The following is a 20,391-nucleotide window of genomic DNA, read 5'->3' as shown; positions in this document are numbered from 1 at the left end:
CGCCCTCCCATACTCAGTTTTGTTCGCTTTGCATTGGTGGAAGTGAGTAGGGGGAGTGATTAAGTAGAGCCTTCAGATTGGACAGTTTGACTTTAGAGTTACCGTCATGTTTTGTGTTTTTTTTTTTTTTACCATTATTGTTTTATAGGGACAAACATTAACAAATTTATCCTAGAGGGGATTGATAAAGTTCTATCTATTGAACAGAAAGAAACACTTGGTTAAACTTACACTATACCACAGCATTGGCCTACTGAATGCCACAGATATATTTTATGCATTGGACTGAATGCCACATAAATATATCATTGAGTTTTTGCACGTTTGCAACGTTTAAAAGTTCAAGGAAAAGTATATGCTTCGACTGGTGTTGCTTAGGTCAATATCCTTTTGAGGCAGTGTTGTTTCTGAATATTACTGTTAAGGGCCAATAATGCTTACTATCATACAGTAGTCACCATGTCTGTGGACACATTTGTATGCAGTCACATAATATACCAGAAATATAACAGAATGACAATCCTGTTCATGAAATTCATCGATAAGCTTATTTATGGAATTTAAGACAATGCCTAGAAACATTGTTACCGGTTTATTCAATATAGCCATAAGTAAGAAATATTTCAGTATTCTCTGATAGTAATCATTCCAATTGCCACTAGGTCAGGGCTTTCGTCCATGAGTGTTTATATCTAGACAGTAGACCACCAGAGAGTTTGAAGCCGCTATTTAAAAAAAGTGGCAAACGTGAAAAATGCCCCCACTTTTCCCCAAACAGTATATAGTATAGGGCCCTTTGAGGCTAATGCAATGCAAGAGTAATTGGCCTTCATCCAACTTTATACGTTTCAAAAACAGAAAACTTTATCAGATGCATTAATGTTTTCATTATAGTCTTTGTTGTAGTCAATTTCAATAGGAGTTTTTCCACCTTAACAATACCAATGGGCCTCATGCATGTCACAGCGTCCGATGTCGCAGGTACCACAGCATCGGGCAGTCTAAATATAATTTCCTTGACACCGTTATCTGCCAATAACACCTCAGCCATGTACCAGTAGTTGAGGCGTCAGTTGTTCAGGTGTGTCGACATCAACCAGATGCAAGCTGCTTTTTCGGAGAACAGAGTTGTTCAGAACGTCCTCTGTTCCCCTTGCCCAACAACAGTGTTAAGGTTCCCTTATATTGCCTCATCATATTGCCTCATCAACCCTCATGAGGGCATCTGGATTAATTGGGACATTGAGACACAGATGTTCACTGACCACATTACCACTCGCCACCTCACCCTTGACAATGTCAATCACATCTTCCTCCACTGGGAACGATCCCCAGCATCACTGGAAGATGCGAAGACAGTCTTGGATGTGGTGGCAAGTACCACCTTGCCCGAATAAATGTGTACGGACTCGGAGGCATTGGCCACCACATACCACTGGCCAAGGATCAGTGGTATTCTACCCAAGACTGTGAGAAGCAGGAATGCAGTCTTATCAGACGCAGCAAAAACCCGCTTCTGCATCACCTGGCCGGCCCGGCCAGGTGATGCCACTCTCCCACTCGCCACTCTCCCACTCCTCCATCAGCCGACAGTTGATGTTGACCCAGGAATACATCACAATAGACATCAATACACAAGTACCATTAATGCCTAAATACAGATACAGCTTGTTAGGAAGCAAAACAATATACTACTTTAGACCTCACCATTCACAACTTCCAAGCTTTCAGCCATCATATTTAGCGCAAATCGGGGGGGCTTTCAAACACAAGAGCCAAACAGTACTTCTCAATTTCAGCAATTAGAGGAAGCATGTTTACTTTGAAAATTAGATGTTTCTTGTACCCCCGAAATTGTAATACAAATGTGCTGATCTGTATTAATGTGTTGGATCATTAAAAAATGTGATTCCTAATTAAATTAATTTAAATGTGTGTGTGTGTGTGTGTGTGTGTGTGTGCGTGTGAGAGAGGGTGTTGAAAACCTGATTTATAATAAATCACACAAATAGTGCTGTACAACGGGCACCACACTGCATGGTTGTTCTGTTTTATCTGATCAAAAATGAGAGATTCTGTTTCAATAACTGAATGCTAACATTTTGAGTTTTTCTCCGACAGACCACAGCCCTGACTGATCCTGATGCATTCACTAATCCTTGGGGTGCCAGCAACACCTTTTTTTTTTTTTTTTATGATACCCTGCATGACGTGCTGCTCTGTGGTTTTTGGTAACACAATGTTTATATCAAGAGCATACAGCCATTCATTACAATTTGGTGTATTGTGCTTTACATTCATGATACGTTTAGACAAATGTGGACAATTGGATAACGACATTGTTGTATTTGCATATTTTATGCTATGTATAATACTTGATTTTATGTATACTTGCATGTATATTTATTTGGTAATACTTGGCAAGCATTCTGTCTACTTGACTACGTTGATCGGCGGCTGTTCAGTTTACGTGCTCTTTATCGCAGTGGGTGGAGTCCAACAAAGGGAGAGGTAACCCCTCCATCTGCTATTGGCTAATCCCGGTCCACCATCTCCCGTTGCCTCACTGCACTGGGCTGTCAAATATCATCGCTTTACACACATAAACTTATTTCCGACCAAGGTTTAATTTGAGGGGACCGGTATCATCTCGGCACCATGGGACTTACAAATGATCCAAACTATCAGAAACTGGAGCAATGGTACAAAGCCAACGTTGGAAACCTCAATATGAGGAAAATGTTTGAAGCAGAGAGCGATCGATTCAGCAAATTCAGGTAAAAGAAACAAGAATTGCTACTTACTTATCCGTGTCAGAAATAGTATCGATTATTACCAACATTACCAATGTTCTGTAGCAATAATAATAATAATGGTTATTTAACGTCAAACGATAACAAGGACATATAAGACAGGATGTATGTTGGAAACTGTGAAGACGATTTTTGCTTGGGGACATCTCGTCCAACATATATACATATAGTTCGTTTTGGTGAAATATAATATTTCATGTGACACGGGGATCCACATATTGTTATAATCGCGGATGTTCTTTCGCCATTGGACACAACACTGGCGACACAGCTTGCATGAGATATTGTGACAAGGTCATCCTTTAAAATATACACCTCTCGGTTTTTATTTGCAAGCGAAAGCTCTTTCAAAGTGGATCGTCAGGAAATCATTTGCGGCGCTTTTAAACCAGTACATTGACTGTGTGAATCATAAAAACACGCATAGGCCTCGTATCGTTTGGTAATAATACTAGCTTGCTATCATAGCTAGCTGACATTGACCCACTAGACTGTAAGTAAAGTGGTCAGTGGCAGCAATATTTGGGTAACTTTTATTTTAAAGACATGGATCTGTGCTACATAGTAAGAATGTCAAGCGGCCAGTGTGCCTGGTTTCAAGAAAATATTCCCATTAAGGTCCGTCTACGTGCGGTTCTGCACACCTCGTCGCAGAACCACTGTCTGTCTGCAACTTCCTATGTTGACAGCCGAGCCTACGATATATCGCATGATTTATTCACTGATCTATAGATAAGGTATTCTCTCAATTAATGTCTCCATTTTTTATTAGTATAATATTATATGTTTAATAAAACAACCGAACAATTTCTTATTATAGTAGTTTTTTTTATTTATGTGGCCGTTTTTTACGTTGTGCATAGGCGATTTGGCTCAGTCCCAAGTCAAATATCCGTACCACCTAATTTTGCACTCTGTTCTTGTTTGTCGTTTTACAGTAAGACTCTTGCGACTGACGATGGAGACATCCTGCTGGATTACTCCAAAAATATCATCAACGAGGATGTCATGGCTATTCTTTTTGCTATGGTAACCATCCATTCATGCTACAGTCTTTTTCATTGCTTGTGGTTTTAGAAAGAGAAAAGGCTTGGCGCCGGCATTAGGTATGTTAGGGATGAAGCCGTTTGTGTCAGCTGTAATAAAACATAAGCCCCTCTGCTGGTGTGTGTGTGTGTGTGTGTGTGTGTGTGTGTGTGTGTGTGTGTGTGTGTGTGTGTGTGTGTGTGTGTGTGTGTGTGTGTGTGTGTGTGTGTGTGTGTGTGTGTGTGTGTGTGTGTGTGTGTGTGTGTGTGTGTGTGTGTGTGCCTATTACCTCAACCAACAGGAGATTCTATTGTGCTTGTCGGGACCTGACCTGCTTGTCTTCCCCTCGCTGGGAACATGAATGTTTCTGCTCTATCGCTTCTTCCAATCAGTCACTGAACTAAGGCAACCTGTGTCAAAAGCAAAACCTGAAGCATACCATCAGATTTTGAGAGTCAATAACACGTATTTCAGGACACAATCACCAGTCCAACTAGAGCAGTGTCGCTGTTTTCACTTATTCTGATAACATCTCCTGGAAGGCGGTTGCAAAGCACGTTTTGAATGAAAGGGACCCAATGACTTCCTCTTCCAAATCGAGGAAGCAAATATTGGTAAACGGACAGCAATTGTCTGTCTTCACACACACACATGCCATTGTTGAAATGCAACCGTATGTTACACGGTTATGTTTGGGTTGTGACTTACACAATGAGAGTCGGGCTGCCAAGTGTGTTGCAGGTATTACACACATTGTTCCTCTCTTCCCCCCCCCCCCCCCCTTCCATACAGGCCAAGTCGAGGGGAGTTGAGGAGGCAAGAGAGAAGATGTTCTCAGGGGATAAAATCAACTTCACAGAGGTACTGACAAATGAATAAAACAAACACAACCAATGGGGCACAGTAAAATACAACTCTCATCAGGCCTGCACACCATCTTATCTAGTGAAGTATACTAACTAGAGTATTGCTAACAATAGGCTAATGCTATCTGCCACATTCGGGGTGTGGACAGGTTTAGTACTCTGCCTGTGTGAATTCCTGCCAAATTAAGAATGATATCTGGCGTTGAGAAAGACGGCTGCCTGACAATAGACCACTGCATTGTCTGGGTCACCGGTATTCTCAGAGACTGAGACTACGTATAACATTGTGCTTAGTCATTCAGGCCAGGGACACACACACACACACACACACACACACACACACACACACACACACACACACACACACACACACACACTGTAATGCAATGCAATGGTGTTGCATAACACTTACATCACAGTGACTGTGTAGTTTGTATGACATTGTAATGAAAGGGACCAGGATGTTCAACATGCATGGTGATGTCGAAAGGCAAATACATCCGGGTCTTGTTTGTATAAATACCATTATGTCCATGAGTTTGTGTTGCATTTACGAATAACACCAAAGAGTGTACCTTGCTGAATAATTTCTGTGTATGCAGGGTCGTGCTGTTCTCCACGTTGCCCTTCGTAATCGCTCTAACACGCCCATCCACGTGGACGGCAAAGACGTCATGCCAGAGGTCAACGGGGTTCTGAACAAGATGAAGGCCTTCTGTCATGTGAGTTGTGTGTGTGTGCGTGTGTGCGCCTGCATGCTGCATGCTATATGTTAGTATTGGCTGTTGTAGTCTTTTGTGCTCTCCTGCTATGGTTCTCAGTTAGCTCACCTCTTAACTCGTGATTACTGTGTTAAGGTGTTGTGTTGCTCACATTTTGATCAGGTACTATTCTTGGGTGTTTCCCAAGTCTTATAGAGAGTTGAAAGGTCAAAGAGTATCGGAACCAGTCTTTCCTGTGCTACAGTAGCAAATACATATTTGTCTGTGGAATTAACCCAAATGGTTGAATGCTTTATTTGTGACATCTATAAAATGTAAAATCGTATCACAATCTTAGCATCATCCTTCCGGCTCTTGTCTAGTTCTAGTCCTGTTGGGTCTAGTCTAGTCTTAGTCCTGCTGGGTTTAGTCTAGTCTCAGTCCTGCTTGGTCTAGTCTAGTCTCAGTCCTGTTGGTTCTAATCTAGTCTCTGTCCTGCTGGGTCTAGTTTAGTCTCAGTCCTGCTGGGTCTAGTCTAGTCTCAGTCCTGTTTGGTCTAGCCTCAGTCCTGTTGGTTCTAATCTAGTCTCTGTCCTGTTGGGTCTAGTCTCTGTCCTGCTGGGTCTAGTCTAGTCTCAGTCCTGTTTGGTCTAGCCTTAGTCCTGTTGGGTCTAGTAGTCTAGTCTCAGTCCTGTTGGGTCTAGTCTAGTCTCAGTCCTGCTGGGTCTAGTCTAGTCTCAGTCCTGTTGGGTCTAGTCTCAGTCCTGTTGGGTCTAGTCTCAGTCCTGCTGGGTCTAGTCTAGTCTCAGTCCTGTTGGGTCTAGTCTAGTCACAGTCCTGTTGGGTCTAGTCTAGTCTCAGTCCTGTTGGGTCTAGTCTAGTCTCAGTCCTGTTGGGTCTAGTCTAGTCTCAGTCCTGTTTGGTCTAGCCTCAGTCCTGCTGGTTCTAGTCTAGTCTCAGTCCTGTTGGGTCTAGTCTAGTCTCAGTCCTGTTGGTTCTGAATACAGCTTCATTACAGCTTTTCTAGGTTGTGACCTGTGGATTGGGATTGTTTTCAGAAAGTGCGCAGTGGCGATTGGAAGGGCTTCAGTGGAAAGGCCATCACGGATGTGGTCAACATCGGCATCGGAGGCTCTGACCTGGTGAGTACCGCACCCCCTGAGCCCTTCCCCATGTCATTATGTGTTGTTATGAGAACCTTCATATTAAAGGCTGATGCTCTGTTACCTTGCGAGGCAGCTGGATTCGCTAGATTATGATCCCACGGGAATCAATTTAACCAGGCTTCAAGCTATGCGTTTGTGTCTGAACTTTTCCGATCAGCTACGTGAAAAGTGATTGACAGTGATGGATGGGTTGTTCATCCAATCACCTGCCAAGTCTCTTTTGAAAGTGCCTGCAAAACGCCAAACTCCAAACTCTGCCAGGAAACACCAAACCCTAACCATTAAATGTTTGCCAAAGCATACAACTACAATTTCCATACAATTCCATTGGTTTGATGCCATTGGTTGGTGCAGTGGGCTGTAAAAATCCAGACCCAATCATTGTGACTTGAATGCTTTAGCTCGATGTTCATCATAAGAACTTGTATTTAACAAACAGTTTTTTACATACAAACCGATTTATATTAGTTTAAATTAGCTTCACACTCTCTTAATAGAAAGAGGAAGTCAACTTAAGTACAATGATTTATTAAGCGACAGGAAACAAAGCAGTGCTTTGTTTGCTTATCGGTGTGCAATTTCTTGAGGCAATGGACCTTTTGTGAGTTTGATTGTGAAAGTTCAGGTGTCAACCGTGAGGATGAGAAGATATGATATGGCAACAGAATTGTATCAACAGAATTGCATTAACATTTTGCTCAGGTATCACTATGATTATGAGGCAATGGTGATTGTACAAAGTGCAAAGTGTAACCTTAGCAAAGATTGAGGATTCAGCCTATTGGCAAACATAATAAAGATTCAGATCAGAACTTATTAACATGGCACCACAATGGTTGGTCTATATGACAGAACTGCCTTGTTGTTTCTGGACAGAACACAATTTGAAAATGGGGTTTAGTAATAGCCTGCTGAATAAAAATATAATAATTCCAAAACGTAATCACACTTACAATATTTGAAGGGGCCGCACTCCGTTGAAATTGTTAGGCAGTAGCCATGAGCAGCCCCTAGCACTAAAGTCACTTTAGACAAACACCTTGTCATTTTGCATTAGCTGCTGGCCTCACGTAACTGAAGCCAGCAGCTAAAGCAATATGACAACATCTCACCCAAGATTAATGTCAACTGGTCTCCACCAAGAAGCCTGTATTTCAGCCTCAGTTATTTACAAAGAGAGAGGTGGGGAAATGTGAGGAATGATGGTGCATAGACACTACTATTTGAGTGTTTTTTGTGTTAGTTAAGGGATGTTGTATAATGTGGCCAGTGAAGCCATTTAAAGACTATAACTGTGATTAAGGGTTATATAAATTAAAAGAACGGTTTCCCTGCTGGCCCCTAGGGACCGCTCATGGTTACGGAGGCCCTCAAGCCCTACTCTGAGGGAGGGCCAAACGTGTGGTTTGTGTCCAACATCGACGGCACACACCTCGCCAAGACTCTGGCTCAGCTCAACCCAGAGACCTCCCTCTTCATCATCGCCTCCAAGGTAGGGGGAATACACTTACTTCATCATCGCCTCCAAGGTAGGGGGAATACACTTACTCTTATGCATACTCGGACGGGCACACAGTTACACAGGTACTAGTTTGCCGATGGACGTGCAACCAGAAACTCTCTGCGTAGATTAAAGCGTCAGCCTCAATATTTGAAGTAATCACATTTTTACAAGACGCATAATAGGTATCGTCTGATCCCTTGTTGGTGTGATTTTGGGGTAAAGGAATTATATTTTACAGTTACCCCTGAATAATGAGCACGATGCCTCTCAAAACAAACAATGTATTTTAATTTAAATAAAATCATAATATGTCTAGCTTTCTTTTCTTGATACCCATTCCATCCTAATTCCTAATTCTTGCCTAATTTATACTAATTTATAATTATCTCATTCTGAAAGATGGAACTCTCTGTATATTTTGACGCTCACATTTATAGTGTGGCTGACGGCCTGACGGTTTGTTGTTCTGTGAAACGTTATCCGTCCACTCGCTGGAGGGGAAGGGGATCAATCTGTTTGTTTGTCCGTGACCAAGACCGACACAGCATGTCCTCTGGGCTCAATCGTTCTTTGGGTCCCTCTCGTTTCAGACGTTCACCACCCAAGAGACCATCACTAACGCAGAGTCAGCGAGGGAATGGTTCCTGAAGACTGCCAAGGACGTAAGTGGATTAGTCTGCTGATGACCTAGTTGGTCAGCAGAAATCTGATTGCAGGCCTCATCGGCTAATGAACTGTTTTGTTTACATCTGTCTGCCTTTTCAAAGTATCATCCTAGCTGGATTTCATAAATGTCATGTTATCCATCTCCCCTTTTTGTTACACAGCAATCCACCGTAGCCAAGCATTTTGTGGCCCTCTCTACCAATGCAGTGAGTAGCCATGTTTTCAGCCTCTGTCTTACTTTCTGAATCATGTCATCCGAGTCCCCTCCCTTAAAGGCATTGTGAATCATCCCCTCTCTCTCTCTCTCTGTCTCTCTGTCTCTCTCTCTCCCTCTTTCTCATCCAGCCCAAAGTCAAGGAATTCGGCATTGACACCAACAACATGTTTGAGTTCTGGGATGTAAGTATTCATGATTAAACTGCTGACTCTTACTGTGCTTGTATGAACACGACCACACCTGCCTGCTGTTCTACCTAACTTAAATATCTACTATATGACACTTAATGGCACCAATAAAAAAATTGAAAAATATAATGTATCGACTTTTTGCTGGACCTGCAAGTATACTAGAACAAACCAAACAATTGCTGCTTGAACAAGGCTTTCTCTGTGCGCTTATTGGTTGACTGACTGTGATGTTGTGTTGTGTCCGCCTATCCTCAGTGGGTTGGAGGCCGCTACTCGCTGTGGTCCGCCATTGGTCTGTCCATTGCACTGCACATAGGTATGTCTGCCTGGGCTGGAGCCTAGACCCAGCACTACCACATAGCGCTGGATATATCTATCCAAGTCATACAATGTTTGTATATTTCTATGTGTATTTACCATAATCTATTTTGCATTCTGCTGCTGGTCTCCAGGCTTTGAAAACTTTGAGCAGCTTCTCTCTGGGGCTCACTGGATGGTAGGAACCACTTTCTCTAGCCATGCTCTGTAGGATTGATTTAGGTTGTTGCATTAGAGGGCGCCAAAGAGTAGAGTCACCGTGAATCACTTGGTTTATTGTCCTTTTTTCATCTGTACTTGCAGCAGAACATTGTGATGTTGTTAGTTGGTGTTTTGTTAATACTTTCTAAAAGTAGGAATGTCCATGCTTTTACTGATATATTTTTATGATGATGATGATGATTATAATTATTATATTAAACAAAAATAAAGCCAGCAAACCTACCTTAAACAATATCCGACGGTTGTATCCTCTCTGGTCACCAGGACAACCATTTCCGCAGCACTCCATTGGAGCAGAACGTGCCGGTGCTGCTGGCGGTGCTTGGCATCTGGTACATCAACTTCTTCCAGGCAGAGACCCACGCCATGCTGCCCTATGACCAGTACATGCACCGCTTCGCTGCCTACTTCCAGCAGGTCAGTAAGAGTTTAGCACTTTAGAGGGTCAGGAGTTTACACGATCCCCATGGTAACCATCCCATTACCCCCCCCCCCCCCCCCCCCCCGTCGTGGTAACCATATCGAATGATGAGGGCTCCAACTTGCAAATATAAAGAAGAGTATTATCTTTCTATTGAATAATTCTTTTGTCGTTACAATTCAGTATGCTACTTTATAGTGAAGCATGTCGTCGAGGTGCAATCACCAATTCTGTAGTTGACTACATTTCCCCGGAAAATATTGAGACCAACCGTGGCAGACATATACCAATATTATTATCATCCTTCATTTTGTTGGTAAAAGTTTTTTTTTGTCAGACAGACAGGCAGACAGGCAGGCAGGCAGGCAGGCAGGCAGGCAGGCAGGCAGGCAGGCAGGCAGGCAGGCAGGCAGGCAGGCAGGCAGACAGACAGACAGACAGACAGACAGACAGACAGACAACTCCACTGTGTTGGTCTGATCCACAGGGGGACATGGAGTCCAATGGAAAGTACATCACTAAAGATGGTGCCCGGGTCGGTTACCACACCGGACCCATCGTCTGGGGCGAGCCAGGCACCAACGGACAGCATGCTTTCTACCAGCTCATCCATCAAGGTGCTACAGCCGCTCGGCTCTGAACGGAGACACCAACATGTGTCTCAGTTATAAACAAACTGTTAAGTGGACAGGTAGCATGTCTTTCCTGCTTATTGTGTAATTGTGTAACTGAAGGATCTCTGTCTCCACAGGCACCCGCATGATTCCTGCAGACTTCCTGATTCCTGCCCAGTCCCAGAACCCAATCAGAGACAGCCTTCACCATAAGGTACCGCCCACATTTAGTATTTACATTCAGCTTTGTTAAATACTGACCTTTTTTGTCTAATAATATCAATTCATGCACGATAACCTTTTTACAATTTTCAGCAAGATCTTAATACGAATAACCAAAGCCGGTACCGGATGGGATGCATATGGCACTGCTTTTTGGGTGTGCTTTTGTGTAGCGAAAATCCGCAATCTGTGATGTTCCACAGATTCTGGCGGCCAACTTCCTGGCCCAGACTGAGGCGCTGATGAAGGGGAAGACCTCCGAGGAGGCCCGCGGGGAGCTGGTGGCTGGGGGGCTGGGAGGAGAAGCCCTGGACAAGCTCCTGCCCCACAAAGTAGGTGGAGGAGGACTGCTCTCATTAGTGTGCTGTTTGGTGGGAATGAATGGTACAAACAGTGCTTCTGCTGCTACCAATGAACCCATTTTACTGCACTGCAAAGACACAATCTATTCTATTGCACTGAATCGCAACAATTCAGGCATGTATCCTTCCATCCACAAATGGAAAACAAATTTTCTGCAAAGGCGATATCCTTCTCTACATGATGAGATAGTTCCTGTATTTTTTGCCCAGAAATATCGGCCCCCCAAAAGCTTACGTATTGAGTGTTTCCTCTGTATTTCCATGCAAGGTATTCGAGGGGAACAAGCCTAGCAACTCCATCGTCTTCAAGAAGTTGACTCCCTTCATGCTGGGAGCACTGGTTGGTAAGTCGGGATTGTAACTGTTTTTACTAAGCCAACCGGTAATTAAGTATGCTGTGGTGTCCTTACAGATAAAATAACCTAAGGCTTGGTATACATGATTCATTGTGGACAGACTTTTAATAGATCATTTTTACTGATACTGGTTTTTCTCTAAATAGCAATGTTTTAACTAGCCAGCATCTTATGTTCTTTGGAGAACCAGAAATGAACCCGGGAAATTTCTGACTGAAAAACAATTAGTTTTCTCTTTTGTGTTATGAAAATGTTACTCATAGTTTCACAGATGAATCACTGTGTTTATTTATGGGCTTTTGTTCTTTCTTTCTAGCCATGTACGAGCACAAGATCTTTGTACAGGGGGTGATGTGGGATATCAACAGCTACGATCAGTGGGGGTAAGAGTGTGACCTTTCGAGCTGTAATTGTGGTGTTGTAAACCTTGATAAGTAACAGCATTTAAGGTCAAACTATATAGATATAATAATCAGAAACCAGGAACTGTATGGGTTAGAAGTTACTTCAGTAGGAAGTCATATGTTCTCAGGTCATTTTTAAAATACCTCATGTAGTGTATTTACTTTTTAACTGTAATGATTCTCCCTGTGTATATCACTAAATAATCTCTTAACAAATTCGTAATGAATGGATTGTACTTGATTCTTACTGAGTCCAAGACATCTGTCAACAAAATAATAATCTATCACCCAGATATCTAAATCAATACCCGGTTGAGGCTGTGTATTTGGCAAACACCAGACTGCCTGAATGCTGTGGATGAAATAACATGCTGTGGTCCTGTTGCACAGGGTGGAACTGGGAAAGCAGCTCGCCAAGAAGATCGAACCGGAGTTGAAGAGCGCCGATGAGATCACCTCCCACGACTCCTCTACCAACGGGCTCATCAGCTTCCTCAAGCAGAACTTCGCCTGACTTCCTCATCACTATCCCCGGCCATGATGCCCCTTGCCATGTCCACTGGTTGGGAGGTCCAGTCTGTAGTCGCTGAATTTGCTTATCTGTTTGACACGTGTACGTTCTCTGTCGATCGTCATAGCCCCTGACACACTGGTAACCAAGCACTTTATGTTTGTGATCATTGGTCAGCTAATTTTAATGTTAATCATGTCTACGGTATAAGAGAATAACCAGCCAAAGGGAGTGACCAGTAGCTATTTCCTAAAGGACTGTTATCAATATCACCTCCCTCAAATGCATACATATATTTCTGTCATTTATGAATTTGACCTTTTATCCTCCCTCCACACACACACACACACACACACACTTCCAAGACATTGGCCACTGACTTTCAGAATAAATGTTCCATTCGTCACTTTAATTGTTCTCCTGAGTGGTTATTGTGGAGAATAAAAAAATAAAATAAAGCACGTGTATTTTATAGTGGTTATGATCATAATGGGGTGTGGATGTGTCAAGGAATTTTGTTTCCTGCAGGAAGGCTTTGACAAATTGAACACGAAACAGGTTCCTAAACACGTACCATGTCACACATAAAAAACATGACCAGGGCGTGGCTTCATATTTGTGGCTGTCGTAGCGCGTCTTGACGTCTACTGATCATTCAGACCTGGTAGATGACTTGCAGAATGGAAGTCTCAGAGGGCTTGTTCTGGGGCTGTGCTGTTTGCACCCTGGCCACAGCTTTATACGTATGGCTGTGGGGACAGGGAGGGGGTTGCCTTGCTGGGTTGGGGGCTGCAGCCACGTTGGCCCTAGAAGGTCAGCTGTACAATGGGGGCTTCCACGGCGTCTTTGGAGTGCTTACTATGTGCTGTTGCTTTGGTGTACACCATCTTATTCGGGAACGAAGCGATGAGTTTTTGCCCATGCATGGAAAATCGGTGTTGATAACAGGTAGGGTTTATTTTTCATAAACAATTGTTGGTCCTATTAAACATTAAAATAAACATGTTTAATCAAATCATTATTTAGGGGCATATTAATTTTTAATCTTGACAGGAGTGACAGGAGTGAACCCTTAGTGTTAAAACATGCTCTAGATTTAAACTCTGTAAATGTTACAATCTCAAGACAACCTTGAGACATGCCTGAAACATACCAAACCTTGTTTCCTACCCAACCCTCAAGTGAATGGAACACCTTTTTCATTATGTTTCCTTAATGCACCTTGGCACAAAGATAGCAGCCCGTTGATGCATCTCCATTACAGGCTGCGATACAGGTTTCGGCCATGCACTGGCCAAGGAGCTCAGCGACAGGGGGGTACAGGTGTTTGCTGGTGTGCTGGATGAGCACGGTTCTGGGGCCCAGGAGCTGAAGAAGCATGGGTCCCACCGTCTGGAGGTGCTACAGCTGGATGTGACGGACCACTCTCAGGTGGACCGGGCGCTCCGGCACGTAACGGCAGCTCAGCTGGGGGAGGGAGGTGAGGTGAATCTGCCTACAGCTCAGATCATTCTAATCATTCAGTGGTCAAGGTTTGACTCCTAAACAAAGCCTTTAATGATTATTAATAAACACAAAGTATCAGTAGCATCACTAGGCTGTTTTATTTGGGGCTAAAGCCCTGGATATGATTTAATTTGCCCTGAATATAATTTTTGGATAAAAAAAACCAACAAACATAACCAGACACACAGCAACCTCAAGTGAATTGACCTATCCTATCCCCAGTCAGATCCATATATATATATATATATATATATATATATATATATATATATATATATATATATATATATATATATATATATATTTAAGGTCTGTCTCACTTGTATTCATTTTACTCAAAGCTTTTCTTAAAGCTATAATAAACTGTATTTTGTTTATTTAGGTAAAGCATTATGAAAAAAACTCCATGCACAATAAAGCATACAAAGAAATTGCCTTGCGTTACGCGCGCATTTCCATTCTCCCTCTAGGCTAAGCCCCGGATGTTTATGAAACATAGAAACGCCCCTGCCAAGTATCAAGTTAATGGTCCGATTGTACTTGTCCTGTATTAAAAGGGGCAGTGCAGAATTTAGTGGCCTTTAGCTATATGGACTTGATAGAGATGAAATGTAATGTTCATAAGTATGTTTTAAGTAGTGTACAATCCCATGCAGATATTAATCTGGTTTTCATAACCTCTGAATGAGCTCTATATTTATATAGGGAGCCGGTCTACATCCAGGGAGCCTGCTATGTTGCAGCATCATGTTTCTACAGTTCCGCCCCAAACTGTTAAATGATGCTTTGACTTCTAATTATTTTTATCCTTGAAACTATTATTCCCTGTAAACGATGACTTTTAGTTTTACAGACTAAATACAATTGAGCTCATCACTTGATACCATGATATAATTTTGAAAGTATCGATGGGTAATTTACAGGCAAGTACAAAGCACGGTAGCTTCTCCTACTCCCTTGCAAGGGAGGGGTGAGGGTTTATGGGCCGCTAGGTACCACTAAATCCGACTGACTGTACCTTTTAGATAGAAAGAGGGTAAACCGTCCCATCGGCCTGTTCCATTGGTGTTATGTCTCCCTCTCGTGGCAGGTCTCTGGGGTCTGGTAAATAACGCAGGCGTCCTTTGCTGTTTGGCTGATGCCGAGATTCTGCCCTTCACAACCTTCAGAAGATGCATGGAGGTCAACTACCTGTCTGCTGTCTACCTGTGTCAGGTGTTCCTTCCTTTGCTTCGGAGATCGAAGGGCAGGATAGTCAATGTCACCAGCATGGGAGGTAGATTCAGCTGAATAGCACAGGGGGAGCTGCTGCATCGGACCTGCGAATATCTCTATTTCATGTATTCACTGCGATATCTACTGTTTTAGGTGAGGTGCCCTTCTGCTTCTTCTCTGCCTATGGAGCCTCAAAGGCAGCTCTTGGTTGCTTTTCCAGAGTGCTGAGAATGGAGCTGGCTGCTTGGGGTGTAAAAGTGGTTGTCATTCAACCTGCAGGCTTCAGAACGAGTAGGTCCTCCGTTTGATCCACGTCGACCTCTACTCTTTGCAGTATGACTAGATTTCCCTATTAACACACGTTTTAGAAAATCAACAAGCTCGTGTGAACTTATTGGTCTGAGATGCGTTTTTTTTTGCTAATAAACTCAAGGTTCATGTTGGTTTCAGACATCTTCAAAGGCTGTGAAGAAAGTAAAAAGAAAATTCTCCAAAATCTACCGTCAGTTATCTGCAGAGACTATGGGGAGACGTACGTTTGCTCCATGCAAGACTGCCTCTCCAAAGTGGGCCAACAGTCGCCAGAGGACCTGCGACCCGTGCTGAACGACATGTGCCACGCACTCATGGCTCCATCCCCCAAGGCCCGCTACACCCCGGGACAGATGGCCTGGCTGCTACCCCTCCTCTACCACCTCTGTCCCACGGTCATCTCCGACAAGCTCCTTAAAGGCCACAAGTTTGTTGACTGTGAGCCAGCAGGTTTAAGTCCAAAAGCTGGTTCCGAGTTGACTCGGACTTAGTAGTGGGATTTGTGGGAGCAAGTTGGGTACAGGCACGATCGAAGCCTGTTTAGGACCCTCCTTTAAACCATAAGCATTGTTGTCATTACGTTCATTAACTCCTGCCACTATGCGGTCATTGATGGAGTCTTCGTCATGAATGCTTATCTATGACCATCAAGTTGTTTGTAGTACCAGAATAACTAAAACCTCATTGTAAAACAAGAATCAGAACTAAAACTGTATTGGATATTTCCCCTCCATCAGTACATGTTTACATTACCGTAATCTTTCCATCCAGGTAATATTCTATGCAGTAAACTACTCTTGAGTAGTTTTTTTTTTTTTTTTATCTATAAAGACAAGGACAAGAGGGATTGAACATTAAGTCAATAGTTTAATGGACTCGTTTCCAAATGTAATGCGATTGTAAAAAATCTATTACAGAAGAATGCATCACATTGCATATCCATTAACCTCAAAATATATACATTTAGAAAAAAGGATGTATAACATCCAAACATCTTAAAATAATGTTATATCCGAGGATATTCCTTATAAAAAGTACTGACTAGGAAAAGAGAACACATTACTATAGTAATACACAGCCGTTTAGTCCAGAGTGATAATGGGCTAATCTTGAGGTTTTAAAAATATCTTCTTGGTAGGTTCTGTAACAGTTTGGACGACGTCCTTTTCGATAGCAGATCTGTCCCTCTTCTTGGCAAACTTTTTCTTCATACTGTCTACGAGACTCTCGTACCTTGAAAATGTGTAAACATTGAAGAGATAACGTAAGAGTACGGTCACGTTGAAACAAAAGTAAAATATGGAATCCTTAGTATTTATTTTAAATGTAATTCATCAACGACCAACACAAGGAAAATCGAAATTGTTGCTGCAGCAGCAAAGTAAAGTTTTTGTTTTGAAAAATCAAAATCAACCAATATATATTTGAAGACAATAAATGCATTAACTTTAATGCTATAATTATGAATTGGAGGGGACCTAACCTTATGGCCATTTCTTCATCAGTGACATCCGTTATCATTCTGCTTAAGTCCTCCACATCCTCCTCTTCCGTTTCCTCCTGGACATTCATCAGCAGCATGAGCTTCTGTAGTAGACGCAACCGAAGAAATGTTTGACAGATCAGTTAAATTAGCCATGAATTCTGCACCTTTTTCCAAATAACTAGCAATATATGTGTATATATCCTTATGAAAACATGTTTCTATGGAGACACTCGCAAATGCAAAGGTTGGGGACCAAACTACACTGTCCATGTAAACCACTCTCAATGTCTAGTCCATTCATTGAGAGTTCTGCTAATGCATGTTCCCTTATGGAAAGTATCAGTGCTTTCTTCCTGATGACACATACGGGAGACCAGTGTGTACTTTCAAATAATGGACTATTCATTGGAAAGTCGTTATAAAGACTTGTGTAGTTTTGTCTTCAGCCATCTGCGTTTTTCATACATAGCACATCCTGTACTGGGACATATAAGTACACCATTCTATTTATCATTACACAAAAGTGAGTTACACACAAGGTGAGGTGATGCATAGTTGATAAGTATATAGAAGAGAAAGTATTCACAAAGGTAGCTCTTGTAAAACCATGAGAATTTAAGACCAACCTCCACTTCAGGATTAAAACCTTTGAATGATATACGGCCATACTTGAGGTCCTCACACGGCACAAAACTCCTTTCTTCGATGATTTGGTTCCTGAGATGTCAAAGCAAAAACATTACAAAAAACGCACATTACACAGCTATTTTTAAGTCCAGTTGTCAAATACAATCTGTTATTCGACATCTTGGTTATAATAACGTCTGACCAATTATAATTTCCGTGATCAATACCATTTAAAACTGAAACATTGATCTGAAAGCGTTTTGATTAGTCTTCATTACGTGGTTACTAAACGTGGACAGCGCAAGTCAACATAGATTGTGATTAGCACATACTCTTTAGCCTTGAGCTCTGGCAAGTCAAGATACCAGTGCTCATCGCTTATGATTCTTTTCTCGTCCTCTTCCAGCTGTTTCTTAGTTTCTGCGTCAAGGCCTCTCTGCATGAACTAGAGAACATCAAGACACAGGTACATGTGGTTAAATAAGTAACTTGGTTATCACAATCAAGTAGCTTCATTAGCTGGCACAGCATGGGTGGCTAAGACTAGCACGTTGCTAGCAACCACTTACCTTCATGCGTAAGAGGTTATTGGAGAGTTTTGCTGCATCGTTAGACATCGCTGAACAAATGTATACTTTCACTTCAAGAGCTATGTATTATAGCCTGGTTATGATGAACGTATGCTGTCACCCAAGCCAGTGAAGCCACGAGTTTTCTTTGAGTCTCCCAGGCAGCCGGTGTTATACAGACCCAATCAATCGAGCACAGGGCGCATTTTAGAATGACATGCGGTTGAAGTCTGCCTAGTACACAGTTTAATAAATACAGGTAACTGGATTGTTCTGGTTTTGTTTAGAACGGATACATCATTAACACTAATCGATAATGCCTGTGGCATGAAAGACGTACGATTTATATGCACCAAAACAGATATCAGAGGCATTTAAAGAGTTGACATTAGGACCACTTAGATGATAACCGATAACCCTGATGATGCCAAACAGCAGGAAATATGACTAAATGTATAGCGTGTTGAATAGCGTAGTTAACAATCAAGCAGTGAAACAAACAAGCTAATAAATAAGCAAAAAAACATGCAATCAGAGAGAAATATATGTTAATCGATCCATCCATCTAGGCTATGAAACCTGAAACATTTAATCAATTTATCTAACAAGTGAACGCGGGATCTCCAGTAGAGGGCACACTTGAGACAGTAAGAACAGAGCCTCTACAAGATTTATTGTGTTTTTGGCAGTATAGATATTTTTGGTAGTATTTGCATATATAATAATAATATGCATATATATGCATATATATTATTATTATTATTATTATTAGGTGAGTGCTGCATGCAGCGCTCAACTATTGTTCTTCATAAGTTGTATTCTTTCTTTCTTTATTATTCTCTACAAACTTTGGGACCTATCTCCTTCCTCCAATGAGATTGGGCGGTTTTTCTCGCCGGATTGGGCTACTTTTGGAAGTTGAGGCAGTGTTGGCAATCTAGGTGCAATCTACGTGCATACGGTGACGCAAAAGTGTTTGGATTTCGATTGTGTATGCATGCCAGACGGCTTGGTGGTGCAGTGATACACTATCACACAACACCGCCATGTCTGAGCGCATACGCAGAATCTTCCTTCTTCTCTTATCTGCGCCGCGAAAACCAAAACATGTTTACAGATCCTTCTCTGTTCAGTAATACTATCTGTACATATCCTGTACATTTTGTGGAAAGACTCTTGTACGTTTATTAGAGCTGCCAGAGCAGCTTGACGGTCCAACGCATGGAAATAATCCAACATGTTTGTTTATTTCCATGTACTGGCGCATGTATGTGACGTAAACGTGTACGCGACGTGAGCAGATCTGAGCAGAGTTTTGCATCTTGGCAGTGTAGACGGAAACGCTACGGCGGAGCGTATTTAAGTTTTCCACTCTGGAGGGTGTATATATATATATAGAATAGTTGTATAAAATAGTTAATTCAATATATTTGAGAACTTTGGTCTTTGGGTTTATTTGGAGCGGCCTCATTCATCCCAACTCCCAAGATAAATTACTTTTGGGAATGTTCTCTCTTTTTCAGGCCAGAATACCAGACTAAAATTCCAGTTAAAGCTTAAGTAGCACTCGACCCTCTCGCCCTCGAATCAGACCACACACCCTGCCCTCGGTCAGTGGACACCATTCTGAATTCTAAACACGTTGCAAATCCGCTTTGCCTATTTTCTTTATACAATTCTCGAGATTTCATTTTAATCTCCTAATGAAATGTGCCGAAGGTTCCCAAAAATAATTGGGAATTGTTGAAATGCAACATTAAGTGAATGCCGTCATTACGAGGCTTTGATCTTGGAGTGGGTCTGTTTTGTTGCGAGGTTGTTTGAGCGAATGATCATCTGTGAATGACATATCCAGTCCCAGCGTTTGAAAAGATAAACACAATTACTGCATTCATATAGACTAAGTGAGAGAGAGACCTCAAGTGTTATTACAAAAGATAAATGCAAGTGCTTTGTGATTGACTCAAGGCAAGTAGCCCTCACAGAATTAAGCATATAGGCCCGTAGCAATGTCCAATTCATTAAGCCTGAGTGTTCATCTGGACACACCTTTTGGATCGAACTTCAATACATTCACTAGGCCATTGAATTATTTG

General features: G+C 42.1%; 3 protein-coding genes across 3 annotated transcripts; 2 read left to right on the top strand and 1 right to left on the bottom strand.

Annotated features, from left to right (window-relative positions):
- Positions 1 to 2,486: 2,486 nt before the first annotated feature.
- On the top strand, positions 2,487 to 12,992 carry gpia (glucose-6-phosphate isomerase a). The gene is made up of 18 exons (XM_030365925.1): positions 2,487 to 2,777; positions 3,752 to 3,842; positions 4,632 to 4,700; positions 5,308 to 5,427; positions 6,465 to 6,548; positions 7,918 to 8,064; positions 8,667 to 8,738; positions 8,904 to 8,948; positions 9,088 to 9,141; positions 9,406 to 9,466; positions 9,603 to 9,646; positions 9,955 to 10,107; positions 10,599 to 10,728; positions 10,863 to 10,939; positions 11,151 to 11,279; positions 11,578 to 11,653; positions 11,982 to 12,048; positions 12,460 to 12,992. The coding sequence occupies exons 1-18, from the start codon at positions 2,659 to 2,661 to the stop codon at positions 12,581 to 12,583; spliced, it is 1,662 nt and encodes a 553-aa protein (XP_030221785.1). The 5' UTR covers positions 2,487 to 2,658; the 3' UTR covers positions 12,584 to 12,992.
- A 224-nt stretch (positions 12,993 to 13,216) lies between these two features.
- On the top strand, positions 13,217 to 16,127 carry hsd17b2 (hydroxysteroid (17-beta) dehydrogenase 2). The gene is made up of 5 exons (XM_030365926.1): positions 13,217 to 13,528; positions 13,845 to 14,060; positions 15,177 to 15,362; positions 15,455 to 15,592; positions 15,752 to 16,127. Exons 1-5 carry the CDS (start codon positions 13,249 to 13,251, stop codon positions 16,102 to 16,104), a joined length of 1,173 nt encoding a protein of 390 aa, XP_030221786.1. The 5' UTR covers positions 13,217 to 13,248; the 3' UTR covers positions 16,105 to 16,127.
- Positions 16,128 to 16,460: 333 nt separating this feature from the next.
- On the bottom strand, positions 16,461 to 18,513 carry mphosph6 (M-phase phosphoprotein 6). Its single transcript, XM_030365927.1, has 5 exons — positions 18,296 to 18,513; positions 18,059 to 18,171; positions 17,726 to 17,816; positions 17,097 to 17,200; positions 16,461 to 16,846 (listed from the first exon to the last, which is right to left on the bottom strand). The coding sequence occupies exons 1-5, from the start codon at positions 18,341 to 18,343 to the stop codon at positions 16,717 to 16,719; spliced, it is 486 nt and encodes a 161-aa protein (XP_030221787.1). The 5' UTR covers positions 18,344 to 18,513; the 3' UTR covers positions 16,461 to 16,716.
- Positions 18,514 to 20,391: the final 1,878 nt, after the last annotated feature.

This window comes from Gadus morhua, chromosome 9 (assembly GCF_902167405.1).
Source record: "Gadus morhua chromosome 9, gadMor3.0, whole genome shotgun sequence".
NCBI classification, from domain to species: Eukaryota; Metazoa; Chordata; class Actinopteri; order Gadiformes; family Gadidae; genus Gadus; species Gadus morhua.
The sequence above is the reverse complement of the archived record's forward strand: the minus strand, read 5'-3'. Positions and strand labels throughout refer to the sequence as shown.